Here is a 21,991-nt window from a genome sequence, read left to right as displayed (position 1 = left end):
TTAATCTCAAGTAGTTTTGAAAATCATAAATACCTAAGGCAAAGTCATTCCAATAAAAAGTATTTTTTGTTAGACATCAAAAAAGTTTCAAATTTGAAATTCACCTATGAAAATTAAACAGCACAAAGAAGCTTATATATTTCTTGAAAAAAAAAATTCCAGTTCTGCATTGGAAATTCTGTAAATGCCATTAAGTTGTAAAAATGTTGGTAAGCTTTACTAGTTAGTACCTCTTAACAATCTTTTTCTTTTGAATCAGCAAATAGGTTGCATACGAATTATATCTAAGCACCCTACACTCTCAAGAAATGAAACATAATATCTGTACCTCTTCGACCAATTTAAGTTGTGAATTTGCTGCTATCTAATATAACCTTCATTAGTTTAAGTAAAACCATACACAGAGAAAAAAAGTAAGGTCAAACCTACCAGAATATGGTAAGATTTACTGTGTTTCTGGCTCTATGGAAACACCAAGAAGCTCAGTAATTTTTACCGAAGTGCTTTGATAATGATTTCAGTAAAACTAACGGTAAAACAAAGTTTTATATTTTGAGATAAAATTTGGTAAATGTAATAAAATTTAGTAATTTTATCGTGATACCTTAGAGCATAGGATAAAAACCACATTTATCTGGTTAAATTTACTTTTTAGTTATATATTTTTTGCAATCTGTATGGAATAAGTACTGCAATTATGAAAACCAGAATTTCTATTGAACCTTTAGCATTTGAAAGGAAAAATTGCTAAATGAATGGTTTAAATACCGTATAATTTGGTTTTCTTAAATAGAATTATGTTATATTTTTTCTTCTTTTTTAAGCCCGTAAACTGTCTTTACCATACATTACAGTAGTTGTACCGGAATTTTTTTCCCGAGTATGGTGTGCTTAAGTTTAAAAAGAATTAATTTGCACGGTAATATTATTAGGCTCGGCCTCCTAAAAGGGTTGAAGTCATTCTAAAATTTCTGTCATTGTAAAATAATTTTTTTTTTATTTAATTCTTCCTTTTCATTATTTTACAAAAATAAAATTTAGAAGCATTATTGTGTATCTATATACTGTTAGTTTCTTGTTCATGCTGCTATTATCTATAATTATTTCTTGTTTAGTGGCGTTTTAGATTATAAAAAGGGAAATTTTTATATCTATTTCTTACCATTAAGAAACTGATAGTTTTTTACATGGGCATAAAATTAAATTAAATGCTTTACGCGTGTAATAAAAAATTGATCTTTGTTTTGATTCCGATTTTATTGTTATGAGAAAATAATTTTAATCGATTATTCATCTCAATAAAAAAATAATTACTTGACTTAAGATTAATAAAATTCTAAACAAAAAACTTAAAAAATCATTAAAATCTCTGAGAGATTATGAATTTAATCAGCTTTACTGGGATATTACACTGAAAATTCGTTAAACTGTTCTAAAAATAAACAGATAAATTGTACTATCACCTTTAAACTTAAATTTCAAAATACTCAATTTAAGAAGATTACGAGAATATAAAAGATTTATAACGTGAGAATTTGAATTATTTGATGAAAAACAGGAATCTGCATTAGATTTATGAAATTGATGATCAAACAACAGGGAATGTTGCGCTTCATATGTTTTACCTGTTTTTTGTCACATTTCATCGAGTTTAGTCATAAAACTATCATGCGTTACGTGCATAAGTAAACGTTATGAACTTAAAGTGCAAAAAACAAATACATTTTATATTAAGGCTAAGTGAAAAATGAATATGAAGTGTTAAATAGTTGCTCTTTAACTTTTATAAGTATTATGAAGTACTTCTTGAAGTTGCTTACATTATTATTTTCTTTTAGATGAAAACAAATTGCGTCAAAACTGTGGTTGCTTTATACCCATTTCAAGCCATAGAAGATGGGGATTTAACATTAGTCAAGGTGAGTCCAAATTTTTTTCTTCCCTAATAAAGAACTAATTAATTACTTAAATTAGCTTTAATTTGAAGAGTTTTTTTTATTGAACTTTAATATAAATAAGTGTTCGTTTAAACAAATTGAAAGTTAAATAAATAATCCCAAGAAACTGAAATGGTAAGATATTTTATTGATTAAAAACTTCATTGCTTCGAAAATATCCAAATCGAAATATAAGTCAAGATGTTTCGAGTGTTCATAAATAGGTGCCCATTCTCAAGACTTGTTTGACGTCATCCATATCTGCCAGGTCATGAAGATGGACACCTACTTTTGAATGCTTGAAACATGTCGATTTTCATTTCGATCTGCACATGTCAATAAAGTTTTTAGTCAATTAAATTTCGAGTTAATTTACTCCTTAAAGAGCAATAAAAAAAATCTAGGAAAAATCTGAGCGATATATCGAGAAACGGCGATATTGATATCGTTTAATCGATCAGTGTTTAAAATGTATTGTGATTGACAAGAATGAATCTAATGATCAATATTTTTTTTCCAGAAAAATTCAGTTTCGAATACATTTTTGAAACAAAACTCTATTTGTAGTTCGTGAAACTACAATATCGTATATTTTATATTTATCAGCAGCAAAAGTCTAACGATAAATTTTTTTTCCAGAAAATTTCAGTTTCGAATACATTTTTGATACAAAAATCTATTTGTAGTTCGGGAAACTACAATATCGTATATTTTATATTTATCAGCAACTATTTTTTCTTTTTTTTCTTTTCTTTTTGTCAGAAAAAAACAAAATGTTTTTACAAAGTTTAGAGAAAAAAACAGCAAAAAAAAAAGTGAAAAATGAGATGATCCAAAAATAATCCTTCAAATTACACATTACAAAACCCAAAATTTATTTAATAAAAAATAATATTCTATTTTAATATAGACTAAGCTGTAAAATAAATATATAGATGAACGGTAAGTGTTACTTTTAAATATTTTAAAATTCTTTTAATGACAAAGTATAGGGCATTTCCCGTTTTGTATAATGTAAACAGCAGTTTTTATTTTTGTTTATTACTGACATATTTCGCATCTTTCAGTATTTTTTTTTCCTAGATAAATTAAATTTCCATGATCCACAAATGTCCTGTTAATTTTATTAATTTGATTACGTGTTATATTTGTTAAGTGCAGTAAAGTCACATCCGACTTGATTGCCTAATACCCTTTTGAAAATTAATGTAGTTAAAATGTAATACCTTTGTAATGAAAAGTTTGTACATTATTAGTGATTAAAATATAAAAAAATGAATTGTTAGAGGAAGCTATTGTTCTGCAGTTATAACTAATCTACTTTAAATATTTTTAAACACCAATTGTTCTATAAAGTTTAATGTTGGTGACCTATTAGCTGTTTTATGTTCCTCTTTAACATAAAAATATGAATTGCCATAGTAAATGCTATTCAAGTATTACTTTGTTAACATCGCATTTTATTGTATCACAAGGTTTAAAATAGAAAGAAAATATTGCGGAAAGAATACAAGCAAAATAATCCCTTTTCATTTAAAATATTTTGTTAGTTTTTTATAACGTTTTATTGCTTTACTGTCGATTATAGACATTTAATTAGACTGGTTTATTGATGTGTTTAAAAAGAGGAATTTATTTATTCCTCATTAAGCAAAAAGCATTCGATATCAGTGAATTAGCTCGGATAAGGAACTAGTTTCTAAGTTAATGCACTGTCTGATTTAAATCATTTATATTAATTACTGATAGCAAATGAATGGAATTTATATTTGTTACAATTTATTACTTTACGATATAATTCAACAGAAAAAACTTCTTTTGTGTTTTATATTCTTTGAACGTATACAATATTCTTTCACGGAAGAGAATGATGAAAGCACATGGTGACGTAGGGGATTCATTGTTTTAATTTAAAGTTTAATGGCACTAAAGGCGGTACCGTCTATGCTGACTATTGTGTTATTAAACTATACCCTCTATGCTGTGCTCTATTCTGTGCTATATTCAAACTACATGGTTAGAAAATTTAAAACTTGTTGAAGTACAATATCGCCAACCTTAATATGGTCTCAATTTCAACCTCATTATTGTACTTAATCTTCTTCACGTGATACTAGTGTTAAACTCAGTTCATTGACACCTAATTAAGGTAACAGCAAATTTAAACCGTATTATGGTTAATACATTGAAACGAATTTCCTAACAGTGTACGTTCTCAATATAATTTATTCAAATTGAGCTGTATTTATAAACTTCTTCACTTGATACTAGTGTTTAATTCAGTTCATTGACACCTAATTAAGGTTACAGCAAATTTAAACAGTATTATGGTTAAACATTGAAGTGAATTTTCTGACAGTGTACGTTCTCAATATAATTTATTCAAATTGAGCTGTATTTATAAACTTCTACTCTTGATACTAGTGTTTAATTCAGTTCATTGACACCTAATTAAGGTTACAGCAAATTTAAACCGTATTATGGTTAAACATTGAAGCAAATTTTCTGACAGTGTACGCTCTCAATATAATTTATTCAAATTGAGCTATATTTATAAACTTCTTCACTTGATACTAGTGTTTAATTCAGTTCGTTGACACCAAATTAAGGTTACAGCAAATTTAAACGGTATTATGGTTAGACATTGAAGCGAATTTTCTGACAATGTACATTCTCAATAAAATTTATTCAAATTGAGCTATATTTATAAACTTCTTCACTTGATACTAGTGTTCAATTCAGTTCGTTGACACCTGATTAAGGTTACAGCAAATTTAAACCGTATTATGGTTAAACATTGAGGCGTATTTTCTAACAGTGTAAGTTCTCAATATAACTTATTCAAATTGAGCTATAAATAATATCTTACAGAAAAATAAAACAAGGCTAGAAGATTAGTAGCGTATTTTGGGATCGTGGTAGCCGTATTTGCCTGAAGAAGGTAATACTCGAAGCAGTAATATTAAAATCAAAACGTATCAAACAATAGTTAGCAACTATGATAGTTAACTATAAAAAACAATAAAATTATAATAAAAATATTCATAACTATTTCTAATAACACTACTGTTTCATAATAAATTATAAATTAATTGTAAAGCCATGTAGATAGATAGAAATTTGTAGGCTTTATATAGGTTAGAAACTATTAATTATTAATTTAAAAGAATTTCGAACTGGTTTAGTTAAAAATAGTTTTGAGTTATAAAAGCAAAAAAAAGAAAAATCTGTAATGCTAAAACTTTTACGGAATTTTAGCTTAATTTTCTATATTGATTCATTACAATTTCGATTCATATTCGAAATTATTATCAGTTCTTAATTTAAAATCATTTAAATCTGTTTTGTTTAAAAGTATTATTGAATTATACTAGCAAAGAGAAAATCTGAAATACTAAAAGCTTTTGAGGTATTTTATTTTAATCTTCTGTATATATCCGTTGCAGTTTCGATTCAGATTCGAAATTATCAGTTCCAAAACATTTCATAGTGATTTGTTTAAAAATATTATTGAATTATAAATGCAAAAAGAAAATGTGGAATGCTGAAAGCTTTTGCGGAATTTTAGCTGAATGGCTATATTGAAGTCTCAAGTTAGATTAGAAATAATAAGATCCTTATTTAAAACATTTTATACTGGATTGTTAAAAATATTATTGAATTATAAACGCAAAGAGAAAATCTGGAATGCAAAAATCTTTAACGAAATTTTAGCTTAATCGTCTATATGGATTCACTATAGTTTCGATTTAGGTTAGAAATTATTATCATTTTTTAGTTTAAAAACGTTTTAAACAGCTTTATTTAAAAGTATTATAAAAGCAAAGAAATAATTCCGAATGCTAAAATCATTTACTGAATTTTATCTAAATCGCTGTATCTATTCATTACAATTTCAATTTTGATTAGAAATTATTTTCAGTTCTTCTTTTGAAAATATTTCGAATTTGATTGTTTAAAAATATTATTGAATTATAAAAGCAAAGAATAAATCTCGATTACTAACTGATTTCTCGAAATCTTAGCTAAATCACTATATAACTCTAAGACAGTTTCAATTGAGATTAGAGATTATTATAAATTTTTAAGCTAAAAACAATTTAAATTGATTTACCTAAAATTTAAATTTTTAAAGCAAAATAAAAATCTGGATTATTAAGAGTTCTCACGGAAATATAGTTTATAGAAATCTAATTCCATCAAAATCTATATGGTATTAGTATTTTGCCTGTCAACAAATCTTATAATTAATAAAGTTCATCGATATACTTCAAGTTTCTCATCATCTTAAATTTCAGAGTGGTCAAATATAATCACCTAATCTAAAAATCCAGGTCAGATTTTAAAACGATTTTAGTATGCGGTTCGCTGATGCGAATCGACCGAAAAATGAAAAATATTTTTAAATAAGGAAGATGAGTTTGTTTTATTCATCCAAGGATTAGAAGGAAGTGGTCTTCCTTAAATTGTGAAATGTTTTTAGAGGAATTAAGTATAATTGAAACAAAACTAAACTCATTTTAATTTCTGTTACTTACAATAGAGGAAGTGTGGTAATAAGAGTTATTTATCCAGTTTTCCAACTGTAACTGATTTAAAACTAAGAATTTATTAAAGCCGGAAGTTTTGTTTGTTTACAATTTCGAACACAAATTTTGGAGTATAACAAAGAAATAATTTTTGTTGCGTAATTCCATTGTCAAGTTGAGCAAATATTTTAATTCCACTACACATAAAAGTTGTATTTAAACTAAGTAACTGTTAAATACTCGAGGGATTTAGCATTTTCACGTAGTATCCTGCACGTTTACGTACGTTTGTTCCGCAAGAGCTCTGTTAAGAAGGGAGATTGTTCTGTAGTAAATGTGAGCAGCACAGAACATACGTACGCAAAAATGCGGGTGGATGTTAGGGGAAAAGGATAAATCTCTCCAATAATTGACATGAAACCGGTTAGTTGTTAATAAGTTACGAAAAATATTTGAACACTAAATCCTGTAGTGTAAGTATTTTGACCACACTTTAAAAACTGATTCCATAGTCAAACTCTGCAAATATGTTGACCCCAATTTGAAAGCTGATTTCATAGTCCAGTTGTGCAAATAGTTTGACCCCGCTTTAAAAGCTATATTTGTAATTAGTAAGAAAGCCCTCTGATAACCAATAGAAAGATTTAGCCCTTTCATGTAGAATCCTGCATTTGCGTTTGTTCTGTAACAGCTCTGTAGAAAGCAGAGTTTGTACTGTGACAGTTCTGTGGAAAACGAAGATTGTTCTGTGACACCTCTGTGGAAAACAGAGTTTGTTCTGTGACAGCTCTGTAGAAAACAGAGTTTGTGCTGTGACAGTTCTGTGGAAAAAGGAAGATTGTTTTGTGACACCTCTGTGGAAAAAAGAGTTCGTTCTGTGACAGCTCTGTGGAAAACAGAGATTGTTCTGTAGTAATTGCGTAGCGCAGAACATAAGTACGTAAATGGGCGGAATGTTACAGTAATGTGCTAAATCTTTCTAATAGACATTAAACTGGTCAACTGTTAATCAGTAAATATTTGACCACTTCAAAATTCTTAATTGCACTTTAAAAAAATTCGCGTATGTGCACACTGGTGGCAACTACTTTACACTATAGTGGTGTTCCACTAAGTGTTTTAATACTACAAAACCATGCATAATGCCTGTTGTGGTGAAACACCTAGAATGCTATTTTGCACTATTTTGTGTAAAGTATCCGCCACCATGTTTGTTGTTACAGTAGAATATGATACACATAGGAATCAGTAAAGTTATTTTTACCATACAATCCAAAGCAAAAATCATAAATTTAGGATACATATGAATAATATTTCTTAAAGTAAAATTGTTGGTTAATCAAACACACACGCAGCGCAGACAGAATATTAATATGAATTCGAACAAAATCGAAATGAATCGAGGTTAAGTATTATAAAATTATTTTATAAAATTGACAGATTTATGTGAATCTTATGCGAACATAAATATTTTTATTTTACAACTAAAAACATACATACATTTTATAACACTTTATATGAATAGTTTGCCAATCAATCTATCAAATCAATTTTATGTCAATCAAATCAATTATAATATAATTAGCTTTTTACACATCTAAAAGCAGGCATACATAATTTATCGACGAGCTTTTGTTTCAGTTGATATTTTATAGCGGCATGGAAGAAAACATAAAACACACGCCAATTCTTATTCAATGTAAACAGACAACTGGCAATATCTAAAACGCGCCAACGTTGGTGTTTTCGGATGTGTATCTAATTTTGGTGTATGCTTTCTCGTTCATTGAATTGAAGTTTTAACAATACCCTTTAAAAAGAAGTGGGAATGAACTTTCGATTTGAGATTAATTTGAAATACGCCAAACTTTTTTGAGTTTTTCAACACCAAATTCAGATATAATCTATATTATATCTGAATTTGGTGTTGAAGATACATAATATGGTGTTGAAAATATGTTTTTTTATAGGTATTACACCACAGTTTCTATAGTGTACATTGAACATAGAGGTTAATAAAAATATTTAATAACACCATAATTATTATGGTGTTATTAAATATTTAATAATTAAATCAAATTTTTTGCACTAATTTAAGTTTTTAGAAAAAAAGGCACATTTTTACACCGTCCAGGTAAAAACTTTGTTATACTTCTATAGTTTATGAACAGCGCATATTTTGAAAGCCAATCTTAACACAGTTTTAAAAGAAAGTGTTAATGTGGAGTTTCCCTATATTTGAGCATAGCGAAACAGCAGCCTTACTAAACTTTTTAGAAATTTAGTTTTAACTCAGGTTTTGAAAAGAAAAAAAATGAACAAGTTTTTTCTAGGAAAAAGCTTTGGCTTACTTTATCAGTAATTTTTAGAACGAAATAAGTATTTGTTTTTCTCCAAAAAGCCTTGACAATTCACTTCCGGTTGTATAATGAAAACGCCCCAAAGACGAGTAGGAGAGGCCTACTTAGCAACAAATGAAGAACAAACCATGAACTTGCAAAATTGTTACAAAGTGTATATACTTAAGATTCTTCATTTATATGAAGATTTATTATATCAAAAAATAATAAATAAGTGAACTCAGACCTACATTTGCGTTTAAACTGTAATCAAGTAGTTAATAAGGTGACCCAGCATGTTATTTTTTATAAAAATACCATATAGGACATTATTATTTTTACCTTAATCATGAGATAATTAAAAATTTGTGAAACAAAACTTAGTGATTCTTTTCAGCATCATAATAAATAATAATTGGGTGTTTCAGAATTGAAAAAACAAAAATACATATTAATCTTTAATGCATATGCATCAGTAAATTAATATGATTACCTTTGTTTTTTATGTTTTTAATCAACTTTAATTCAGCGTTGTAATAAAAGTAAATTAAATAATTAAATTTACAAAATGTTTGTGGCATAATAAAGATAAACCACACTTTTTCAAAAGTGACTTTTTTTCCCTACATCTTTGGTTGTTTCCTCACAGGTACCTTAAGGTACCCAAATTTTCTCTAGATTAATTCAAAATACAGTCGAATTCGTTTATAACGAGCACAAAGGGACCGTAACATTGTACTCGTTAAATCCGAGTGCTCGTAATAAACGGGTCCTTAAGGCAGGCGTGCCACCAGAAGAGGGGGGGAGTCAAATGATTGAGTTTACTTAAAATTTAATTAATACTTACTTACTTTATTTACATTAATTAGTTTACTTAAATATTTTTCTTGCTTACTAAATTAGTTCTTACTTACTGAATTTAACTAAATACTTTTATCGGTCATGACGTCACGACCTGACGTCATGACCGATAAGGCACGAAATCGATACGTCACCGCCTACTCTCACGTGACTTTTCCCCTGCTTTAGATTAGAGCAATTAAGTTTTAGATTAGAGGCAATTAAGTTTTAGTTCGCGCTTTTTTTTTTTCTTCTCTTTTTTTGATTTCGCACGCATTTCTTATAATTTTGAAAAAAAGATAAGACTAGAAAGATGAGAAAAAAGATTGCAAGACAGAAAAATATTGCTCGCTGAAACCGGGTCTTTCTCGTTAAAAGCGACTTCTCTTCCATAGACTTAACATTAATCCAACCAAATATTCTCGTTTCCCTCGGTAAATCCGAGTTCTCGTTAAATCCAAGTTCGTTATAAGCGAGTTCGACTGTACCTGAAAAATCGTAATTCTTTTTACTAAAAATTCACTACTAGACAAACTTAAAATTTTGCTTACTATTATATTGCCCAAAACATTTAAAATCCTTTTTTTTATCTACGCAACTGGCCAAATATTGCCTTATTTTGCCTAATACTTATCCGTCCAGAATTGTTTGCTCTATCATTAGCCAACGCAGGCATTCTTTGAAAATCAATTATTTATTCTAATATAAAAATTTTCGGTATTAATCTACTGGTGATTTACTATAAAATGACAATTTTCACCATGCGGACGGATATGTGTTAGTTTTGAAACTGTAAATAGATCAAATATATCCGCAAATTTAAATATTCGATTATTTTGATTTTTTCCCTATAATTACAGTTACGATATAAATTGTTTAGTTGAATCAGTCGTAAACCGTAAAATCAATTTTTACAGTAAAATATTGTACGGTAATTTTTAGTTTAATAATTATTTAATCAGGGTGATTCTGTGATTTCACGATAATTATTGCTATAAAAATTACGGTGTATCAATTTTTTTCCAATCAATTATCAATTCAGTATATCAATTTTTTACCGTATTGTACGGTAAAAAGTACCGGCACTCTAAGTGCCGGTATTTCTCTTAAATTTTTTTTATTCGCTTTGAAGCAACTGAACACATTACTTTTAATATATTTTGGTTCTGAAATATGACTGCAACTGAAATCATTTATTGATAGGTTTGTTATAATTCAGTAATTTGTTTAAATTATTTTCATTATAATCTATTTTCACACCAAATATTCCTACATCACGGATGTTTAAAAAAATATTTTTTTTTCATGTATCATGTCACTTATTTTTTTCATAACAACAGCTAATATTAGGACAAGGAAGCTAGCTGAAACGTTGTTCTCAAAATAACAAGACTTTCAAAATAACAGAACTTTTTTGTATATAAGATCTTTAGCAAAGAAAAACGATATTAGAAAAAAATTATTTTATCCAAAACCAACAAGTCTCGAACTAAATCTGACGAATAGTCCTTGAGAAATAAAAATTTAAAAATACGATTTTTTAAAAATATAATTACGCTATTTGCTTATTTAGCGCAAATTTTGTACTTTGCCATTTAAAATTACATGTTCCTCTGCTATTTATTTTGCACACTAAAGTTATAGAAGGTTCCCGTGATTGGCCATTAACATTTTGGACACCTTTCTTGATGGAACATTTGATATCAATATGAAACTTTGATACGTTTTAAATCTCTTATATAATATCTTTATTTTCATCACTAATTTGAAAACATTCAAAAACAGGAAAAATGGAAAACTAACCAAAACAGCAATTTTATCCCAACTCGAGTGAAATAGATTAGATGAAGATTCGAGTGATAGATTAGATGATAGATTAGAAATAGTGAGATAGAATAGATATTGATATGAAACTCAAATTGATATACTTGATATTGATATGTTGTTACGGTCTCGTTTCCTTATATAACATCTTGATTTTCATCATAAATTTGAAATTTTTTTTTCTTCCAATGCCCATCCGATAAACGCGCACTCGTCGTTCAGGTATCAGGAGAGTAGATCGTTGGTCATTCTTCCAGGGGCACCATATTTGGTGGACCAACGTTGCACCCACAGTATGTACAGAGAATAAATTAACATCCACGCTTTCTCCCGGATTCGAACCCAGGACTTTTCTGATGTGAGGTCAGGTCCCTGACCACAGCACAGCCGGTCTGCTAAATTTAAAAACATGCCAAAACCAACCAAAACAACAATTTTATCAATAAACATCCTCAACAGAACTCGAACAAAATAGGTCAAATAGTTAAGAAAAAAAATTTAAAAAAAATATAACTCAGAAACTATTTGCTTAATTATCTAAATTTTAAATGCTGCATATTTAAAATTACATGTTTTTCTACTTTTTATTTTACGCACTAAAGACTCATAAGATTCCTTTGGGACACTTCGTATCTTTTCTGATGGGTCATTTGATTTTGATAAGAAACATTGATACGGTTATATTCTTTTATATAACATATTAATTTTCACCATACGTTTGAAAACATTAACAATGAAAAATTTAAATCAAAAAAAGAGGAAAAAAAATTTATAATTTTTAACTCAAATTGTTTTGTTTTGCAGGGTGAAGAATACGAAATTGTAGACGATACTAGAGAACATTGGTGGCAAGTCAAGAATAAATATGGGTAAGCATATTTTTATTAATTTTGAAAGAAAATTTTAAGACATTGAAATTGACTTACATTCAATTCAATATATTAAGATTGTACTGAAACTGTTTATTTCCTAAAACCGAAATCAGTAAACTTTCGCCAATAATATTGAACGAAAGATACCTCTTTTTGTTGATAATGTATCATGACATAAATTAGTAAGTCAAAATAAAATTTCAGTAAATTTTTATGATAAGACTTTTCACATAAACAAATTTTACATTTTACAAGTTACATCTGATAACACGAGTAACTATTTTCATTTATAAATTCAAAAGTTTCTTTTGGTTTTAATTTTATTATTCATTTTTCAGTGACATAGGTTACATACCAAGTAACTACGTAGAAGAAAAGTCACCTGGTGGGATGAGGCATCACAGGTCTGCTTATCTTTCATTTTTTATTACATTTTCAAATCTTATTTTTCTATTTTCAAATCTTATATTTTTCTCAACTTCAAAAATAGTAAGTTTTGTTTCGAAATTTTTGAGGGACGTAGATAAATGCTTGCGATATTTATGTATATTTTTATTTTTACAATTTTAATCGTCCTGAACAATCTCAAACCTACCAATTCGTTTCCCCCCCCCACACACACAGAATCAGCTTTTATGGATATAAACAGTCTTCCCCCTTGATCTTTCACCGAGAGTGTTAAATATCTTTATTTTATTCCATTTAATAGAAAAGAAAGACATGGTGTGTAGCGTTCTTAAAAAGTGCTTATTTTCGATTTTCGTTATTTAAAAGCCCTTAAAGATGCTTTTTCATTGTGTGTTTTTAAAAAATGCTTAATTTTTTTCTTTTCAAAAATGAGATTTTTTTTTTATTATGTCGTTACCATGTCGATTTTCACCACACATTATGCAAAACCGTGCTTTTCCCATTGTCCTATTGTACGTTCTCACAATTCATTTCGGCGGTCCGTAGCGTATGAAAGCGCCAATCATTTTACATGTTTGATGAATTATTCTCAAGTCCGCATGTGCGTCTACTGAGCTGTGTTGCGTGAGATTATTGCGTTCTCATCTGCAACTCTGCTGCATTTTGCAAGATATTCTCAATTTCTGACTTCATTTTCCACCCTCTGATATCGAACCGACAAATCTCTCGATCATTTTATAACGGCTAATATAATCAAGAAAAGAGTTATTTGTCACAAACTAGTTATTTTCTCATGACCATCTAAAGTCTTTGAAAATTATTTTGCATTTTGTTAATGTATATAGTGCTTGAAAATATTTTTTGAGTGCTTAAAAAGTACTTAAAAGGTGCTTATTTTTTGTTGAAGGATTTGGCCACGCACCCTGGAAAGATTATTTTTTAAAATTTCATTATATGTCCAAAATGTCACCAAAAAATTTATATCTGTTTCAAATGTTCTTTTTTCTAGCTGGTATGTGGGGGATATGTCTCGGCAGCGATGCGAAGTACTATTGAAAAGAGAAAATAAAGAAGGAACCTTCATTGTTAGAAATTCGTCATCAAAAGGAATGTTTACTTTATCTCTCTTTACAAGAGTGTAAGTGCAAAAATTTATGCATATTATCTTGATTGGAAATTTTACGTAAGACATGATTATATAATTCTTGTATAAAAGTATAAGTTAATAGTCATAAATTGTTTTGAATTTTTAAAATAATTTAATAATAAAACAAGTTTTTCGTCGTAATTTTTATTACGTTTTTTACATAACTTTAAAATGATAAGTTATTGGTCATACGAAATTTTACGTCTTTAATTGCATTTTCAACATAATTTTATAACATCTAAATAATAAGCTATTGGTCGTAAATTATTTTACGTTTTTAACATATTTTATAACATTAAAATAATCAGTTATTAGTTGTGCATTTTTTTTTTACTATTGTAACTTAACTTTTTAATGTGATACTCAGAAAGGAAAACTCAGCGGACTTATAGGATGTTGACAGTTAAAAAGATTAAGTTTGACAAAATTCTTTGTTTTTCTCGATCAATGACAATTTTTTTTTTCTAATGTTGCTCAAGAGAACAAAATAGTCTAAGAATAAATTTTCCCTAAACACCGTAGAGCATTCTGTTTTTCGTGATTCAATAACGGCTTAAATTAACTCTTTACACTACCAGTATAATTTAAGTAAATAACAGTTGCACTAATTTTATTTTATAATGTAACCGTCGTTGAACAGTCAACCCAATTTTATGGGTTTACGACTACTAATATTCAACTCCTGGATCGAGTATTGGGAGAAATTTGCCTTCGTGGAGGACTTTTTGATGGAGCTCACCCGTATTTGCGTTACATGGAAAGAAAGACCACGAGAACCTCTCACGGTTAGCCTGACGGCAAGGGGGCTCTAACCCATGATCCGTCTACCACTGAGGATATGTCATGTCAGCACTGTGGTCGGTGCAAGCCGGATGCGGAGTTCGTATCGACCGGGATTCGAACCCGTCTCGCTTCATTGGAAGGCGAACGCTCTATCCCCTGAGCCATCACGGCTAAGTTGTACTAATTTGAGAAAACTCAGAAAATATAGTTTTTTTAAATGTGTTTTCAACAGTTCTGAAACCACAGTTTCGTGATAAAAGTTTTAAATAGCGCTAAAATCTATAAAAGTTTTCTTATCATACCTTCTTTATTATTTTAAAAATTATTCTAGTTTATTATTGATTCTAGTAAAATGATTCTCTGAAGATTCTAAAAATGTAGTAAATCTAGCGTTTTTTAAAAAAAAAAAAATAAACAAATTATGTAATAATTTTTTTCTAAATTGTTTCCTTCTCACTCTTTTTTTTTTAAAAAAAAAAAGAAAAAAAAATTTAAGCGTTACTCTTAACAGCCATCTTAGAGCCATCGTAGATCCCAGTGTGGTTAGAGAATCCTACTTTAATCCGGAGTGGGCCAGGGTTCAATCCTCTACCCTTCGAGTACATACAGTATACGTACTCGTAAAATCTGTGTGTAATTAAAAGTTCTGTAGTTGGTCACTGAGGAGTATCAAACGTATACTGATCTGAAGAAAATATCTTTCTCTTTCAGATCTATGTCTAAATTGAGGAAGTAATCTCGCGAATGAGTGGTGCTGCCATCTATCGGTGGGATTCTGGGCTAAAACGTACTTTCACCCTTGTGGTGATCTTTTGTCAAACGAAAGGCGAACCTTACTGACTTATTTAGTCGAAATGCCAGTGACTGGCGAGTTTAGCTTGTCCAAGTGTCATTAGAAACAACAACACATTCATCAACGATTTATAGTTGAAATAAATCAATATTTATATTATTACTTTCAGGTCCCAACCTCACGTCAAACATTATCATATCAAAACTAATTCCAAAGGAGAATATTATTTATCCGAAAAGCATGCTTTTCCTACAATTGAAGAACTTGTATATTATCATAAACATAACAGTGCTGGTCTGGCCACACGTCTTAAAGCAACGCCAAGCAGTCATGTCACCAGTATTCCTACAACTGCTGGCCTTAGTCATGGTGAGTTGAAGAATTTTGATTTTATATGAAGTTTTTAAGTTCTTAATCGAGTAGAAAACCCATTGAGCAAAATAAAACATATACTATTTTATTTTGCACATTTCTTAGGATAGTCTAGGGCAGGGTGTGAAATTTCCGCTCCCTAGCTTGCCATTAACAATTAGGATGGAGAGTAAATTTTCTCTTTTAAAAAGTTGAGTTTTAAATTAAAGGAAGATACGCTTGCTATTTACCTATGGAACCATTGTTTGTGGAAACACTGATATGTAGCAGTATTTTATTTACGTCGTATTAGAGCTGCACAATGGGCTATTGGCGACAGTCTGGAAACCATCCTTGAGGATGATCTGAACACACGCAATTGCAAATTTGACCCTCTGCACAGGGAATGACTCCCCCGCTTTGATACAAAGTAAAAAAACTGTATTATTACTAGAAAATCTCTAGGAAACCTGGATTCCACAAGTTTTTCTAGTTATCCATTCAGTTTCTTTGCAAGTAGTATTACTGAACTAAACTTGGAAAAGAACACAGAATTCCTTATTAATCATACCAAGAAACTGTTAGTAACATCAAAAGAGCTTTCTTTTCATTTTACAAAAAAAACAATCAATGGTGAAATCTTTTAGCAAATATGCAAGAAAAACCACTTGTAACGCTATTAAAAAACTATTAATAGATCTTGTGGCTTTTCTTCTTTTTGATATTTGCACACAACTATAAAGTTCGTTTTTCCAAATATAATTCCATGCAAAAAAAAAGTAAATATTTACTATTTTTTATTATTTTATTTAATGACAGTCGAAATCCTTTTGAATTGTAATGTATACAAGTTTTTACTTAATTTTAAAATATCTAATTTCACATGGCAAAATATAAAATGTGAGCGAAATCGGTTGAATAGTTTCTGAGAAATCGGATTTTTAAATATACGACTTTTTTAAAATACGATTTTTCATGAACTATTTAACCAATTTCGCTAAATTTTTGTATTTTACCATGTACACTTAGGTACCTTAAAATGATGTAAAAAATTTATACCTTATAATTCAAAATGTTTTCCGAACTTCATTAAATAAAAAATAATGAATATTTATTAAAAGTTTTTTGCGTGGACTTAACTTTGGATAAATGAATTTCAAAATTGTGTAAAAAGATTTTCCAATTCGCTGAAAAAGTTCTCGAGATATCGCAAAATACGCAACAAGTAAAATTAACACTAAGGGATCCAAACTTAAGACCTCTCTCCTGACTAAACAATTGGGACCATATTTTCTAGATTGTGGCTATACCCTATATTTTGGGGATCAGAAATCCGAATCCACTGAAGAAAGGATGTTTATTCAAAGAAACTACGTTTTTGTCTGATTTCGTAAGTTAAAATATTTTCTGCACTAATTAATTAGCTTATTTGAGATCACCTCTTCAAACTATTAAGATTGAATCCTAGAACGTGAAGATCTGATCTATATTTTTATAGATTGCAATGAATTGGCTAGAACGTCAATATGATGTTGATCCGGTTCAGTTGATTTATTTGAAAGGAATAAGGGATATATGGCTGCTAAAAAAAAGCATCTTCTTTGAAACAAAAGTCTTTGCTGGATTTCTTTTGCAATGGAAAATAAAGAAAAGTATGGTAAAATCAGTAATTGACAAAAAAATTATAAAAAGCTGAAATATGAAAATTAATTCAAAATGAAAAATAAAATTTAAAAAAAATAAATAAATAAATTAAAAATATTTAAAAATTAAAAAAAACAAACTTTTAAACACGCCAGAGCTATTTTAGATAGTACTGCCAGTCCTAAGCCTAGAAAAAGTGTGAAGTGCAAAAATAATAATCATTTAAACTGGATTTTAAACAACTTTTCAATTATCTGAACTTTTCACTATCCGAATCACGTTCGGTCCCGAGCAGTTCGGATAATCGGCGCTCTACTGAATATAAATTAAGGGGAGATAGTTTTTATCCAAAAACTGAAAAAAGATAAACACATACGTATCATTTGTCATACAGCTATTTTGCTAAGCATAACCCTTTTTTATTTGCATATTTATAATATTTGAATCTTAATTTCTCTTATTGCTTTCTAGCATCGTAAAATATTTTATTTTAGTAATATAAATTTTAATTATGATTTATGATTATTTTTATAACTATTAATTTTCAGATAAATGGGAGATAGATGCATCAGAGCTTACTCTTCTAGAAGAACTTGGAAGTGGCCAGTTTGGAGTAATTATATCTAGATTATATTTTCATAATTTTATCTATTTATTATTATATCTATATTATATCTACATTTGAAATGTTTTATCTAATAATCATTGCATTAATTACAATGATGGTAACGTTTAAAAAAAATTTGAATATTATTACAATGTGTCAAAATTTTTATCTACTAATAAAAATAAGCAAAAAAAATTTTTTTTTGAATTTTATTATCTTTTAAGTTTAAAATATTAGTGGAGGTGAAAAAGAATTCGCCATGAAAAGTTTCTCCTGCAGTATGCCTTACAAAAAAAATAAGGTGGTTCTTAGGTTGAGAAATGTAAAAAAAAATACACCTGTGGTAAAAAATGTGGTTATGTTTTGCACGAAAATTAACTTCATCAATACACCTTAATTTCAACCTCATTTACACCTCATAAAATCAACCTCATATATAGCTCAGCAACACTTTTAGTTGAAATCTTGTGAAATTATTCACACTTAAAATATACTTATTCGCTTGATGTGTAGAAAAAATAACCTCTCTGAAATGGTTGCTCTAACGTGGATTTCTACCAACCTCAAAGCATCACATGTGAATAAAACGACTTCTTACACCCTGATTATGAACTTTGGGAGATCGTTGGTTTTCAAGTCAACCTCGAATAAACCTCAAATCAACCATAGCACTTCAAAACAAGCTCAAATAACCCTCAAACAACCTCAAAAATACCTAAATTTCTTAAAGCTCGGCTCTTATAAATACTCATAACAAATAATTGTTTAAATATAACAATCATATCGGCATTTGCAAACGTGGATTTAAAAATGAACGCGTGAGTGTTTCTGTCAACCAGTGAATGGGCAATAAAGAATTATTTCTTTTAATTATTACATATTATTATTAAATGTATTATTATATGATATATATTATTATTACATGTAATTACATATTAATTATTACATATTATTATTACATGCAATTACATATTAATTATTACATATTATTATTACATGCAGTTACATATTAATTATCACATATTATTACATATTATATTTATTATATTTTTTAAATGTTTCTTGTGACATATTTTTAGGTTGTACGAAAAGGAAAATGGCGTGGACATATAGATGTCGCCGTCAAAATGATGAAAGAAGGCACAATGTCCGAAGATGATTTCATCGACGAAGCAAAAGTTATGACGTAGGTTATTGGATTTTTTTTAAAAATACAGTCGCTTTATTTAGATACTATTTTTCAGGAAACATTTACTTCAAGATAGAAAAAAAATTTGTGTGGAATAAAATTTGCTTAAGAAAATCCTATATTTTTATTTAATTTTTAAGCGACAATTATTTTAAGTCGTCATAAACTTTTGTATAAAGTTGCATTCCTAAATTTGAGAATTAAACCTTCACCTGATAAGCAGATAACATGAACTCTAAATGCCTTAACGTCATTATTACTCTAAAATTCGAAATTTTTTTAAAATCCTGCTTTAAACACTAAATTGGGAAGCCAATTTGAAAATAAATAATATAATTTTACAGTAAAATGCTCAGAAGACATAATTTTCCCATTATGATCCTTTTTCATATTTAAAACTTGTTGATTTTTATTCGTATAATATATTAAAAATTATCTGTTAAAAATAAACTGATCTCGAGAGCTATTAAACTAAAAGTTTACATAACAATTATCCTTCTGTGGTGACATATGGCTGCAAGACTTGAACTTTGACAAAAAGGAATATAATTGACTAATTTTTAAACAAAAAAATAACATTTTTGGCCAAATACAGCTAATTAATAATTATTGGAGAATAAGAACTAATGATGAACTGAAAGCTCTAATCAAGCATAGAAAGATAGTAAAATTTATCAAGTATAGAGGCTTTCATAGCTAGGTCACATTGTGAGATCACCTGACAACCGAGAGATAAATATCTAGTATTGGAAGCCCATGTGAAATAGGCCAAGAGACAGGCTAACGAAAAGATGGATGAATGATGTCTTGAATGATTTAGAAACTTTAAAGATCTCAAGCTGGAAGATCAAGGTCAGGGACAGAGCTGTCTGGAGAAATATTGTGAAGTAAGCTAAGGCATACTCCTGACTGTAGTGCCAATAAAAGAAGAAGAATATGAAAATTCCGCAATAAAATTAAGCATAATTGTCCAAAAATTTAAATATGAATGTTATGAATTGAAATAGCACTATATTGTGTGCGAATCAAATGTCGAAGTCAATAGAAAAACGTAGCCTTCATGATTTTTTTTATATATTTTATTTAACTACACTTGAAGGAATATAAATAAGCTTGCAATGAATATTACAACTCTAAAGAACATTTATTAACGATAGAGTTTGATTATACGTTTTATTTCCAAAAAAAGCAACTGAAATTTTTGTGTCTTCATTTTTTTTTATGAAACTTTTAATTACAACTCAGGATATTTGAGAAAGAGCAGAAGACTTTTGTTAACAATACACTGTTTTGGATACTTCAATAAATGATTAAGAACTAAATTTAATGTGCTTTAGTTTCGTTGAAAAATAATAATTTTTAAAATGATATTGAAATAAATATTTCGAAATATTCTGCAGTGGGAAATTGCGACAAAAGTATATGAAAACTGATATTTTTTTTGTTAAATTAGTGCTTGACAGTTTCACTTTAAATAACCATGAATTGTATGCTTTATTATACATTATCACTAAGCATCTTTCATTTAAAAATGTGAGGTATAACTTCAGTTTACTATTTGATTTTAGAAAACTTCAGCATCCGCACTTGGTACAATTATATGGAGTGTGCACGAAGCATAGATTAATATGTATAGTAACAGAATATATGAAACATGGTAAGTACATAACTCCATAACCATGATTTTTTTAATAAAACAAACCTTCATTCATTATTTATATTCGATTCTAAAAAAATTTGTAAATAAACTTATTTGGTATTTTGTATACTTTCCTTTATTCAAATTCGATCACAGTACAAGATGATTAATGAAAATTTAAAAATCCTGTATTAATTTAAATCCTGTATTATATATCTTTATAATAAATCCAGCATTATTATTTTTAAATATTAAGCTATATTTTGTGTCATGAAAACTATTCGTTTATTAAAGTGCTCGTTTTTATTTATCGATGCAGTTTGTTGCTTTCCAAAATAGTAGTGTTGTTTTAAATACCATTTTTTCAAACAAAAATTATAGTTTTAGGTTTTTAAACTGCTTCGTAAGATATGTGGAAGAAACAGAATATTAATATATCTAATAGTGTCCTTTTTTTTGCACGAACCTTGCATGGTGGGCAAAAGGTGACTGCTTCAAAAATTCTTTATCAGTAAATCAATTAAAATGATAAAAAAATAAATTGCTGAACGTAACTTTAAGGTAAAATTTATATCATATAATCAACACAACATTAATTTTGAGACATTATATTTGGAAGAAATTTATAGTAATGTTATGTAATTGATAGTAACATAACATTAATGTTGAGACATTACATTTCGAATAAATTTATAGTAATGTTATGTAATTGATAGTAACATAAAATTATTGTTGAGACATTTCGTTTGGAAGAAATTTATAGTAATGTTATGTAATTGATAGTAACATAACATTAATGTTGAGACATTTCATTTGGAAAAAATTTATAGTAATGTTATGTAATTGATAGTAACATTACATTTCGAAGAAATGAAAAAAATTTAAAAATGGTACTAATTATTTGCATTATCTTTTTTTTAAATCATCTTTAAGCAGATTTTTCTGTATACTAGTCTATAAAATTAGATAAAAAGTATATTTAGTCTATAAATTAGTATAGTTAGTCTATAAAATTTACTAAACCTTATTTAATCTATAAAAGTACAGTGTAGATTAATGTGACATAAGCATTTTATTATGTGTGTGCTA

General features: G+C 28.3%; 1 protein-coding gene across 4 annotated transcripts in view; it reads left to right on the top strand.

Annotated features, from left to right (window-relative positions):
* Nucleotides 1–21,991, top strand: part of LOC107437401 (tyrosine-protein kinase Btk29A) — a 91,210-nt gene that overhangs the window by 57,959 nt on the left and 11,260 nt on the right. For all 4 annotated transcript variants that reach the window (XM_016049392.3, XM_016049395.3, XM_016049393.2 and 1 more), the window contains exons 2-9: nucleotides 1,839–1,919; nucleotides 12,274–12,338; nucleotides 12,680–12,745; nucleotides 13,759–13,887; nucleotides 15,642–15,841; nucleotides 18,016–18,080; nucleotides 19,154–19,260; nucleotides 20,832–20,920. In XM_016049392.3, the coding sequence (XP_015904878.1) occupies nucleotides 1,839–1,919; nucleotides 12,274–12,338; nucleotides 12,680–12,745; nucleotides 13,759–13,887; nucleotides 15,642–15,841; nucleotides 18,016–18,080; nucleotides 19,154–19,260; nucleotides 20,832–20,920 (802 nt within the window). The remainder of the gene's footprint in view (nucleotides 1–1,838; nucleotides 1,920–12,273; nucleotides 12,339–12,679; nucleotides 12,746–13,758; nucleotides 13,888–15,641; nucleotides 15,842–18,015; nucleotides 18,081–19,153; nucleotides 19,261–20,831; nucleotides 20,921–21,991) is intronic.

Source organism: Parasteatoda tepidariorum, chromosome X2 (genome assembly GCF_043381705.1).
Source record: "Parasteatoda tepidariorum isolate YZ-2023 chromosome X2, CAS_Ptep_4.0, whole genome shotgun sequence".
Lineage (NCBI taxonomy): Eukaryota > Metazoa > Arthropoda > Arachnida > Araneae > Theridiidae > Parasteatoda > Parasteatoda tepidariorum.
Note: the sequence above shows the minus strand (reverse complement) of the source record. Positions and strands in the feature narration are given on the sequence as shown.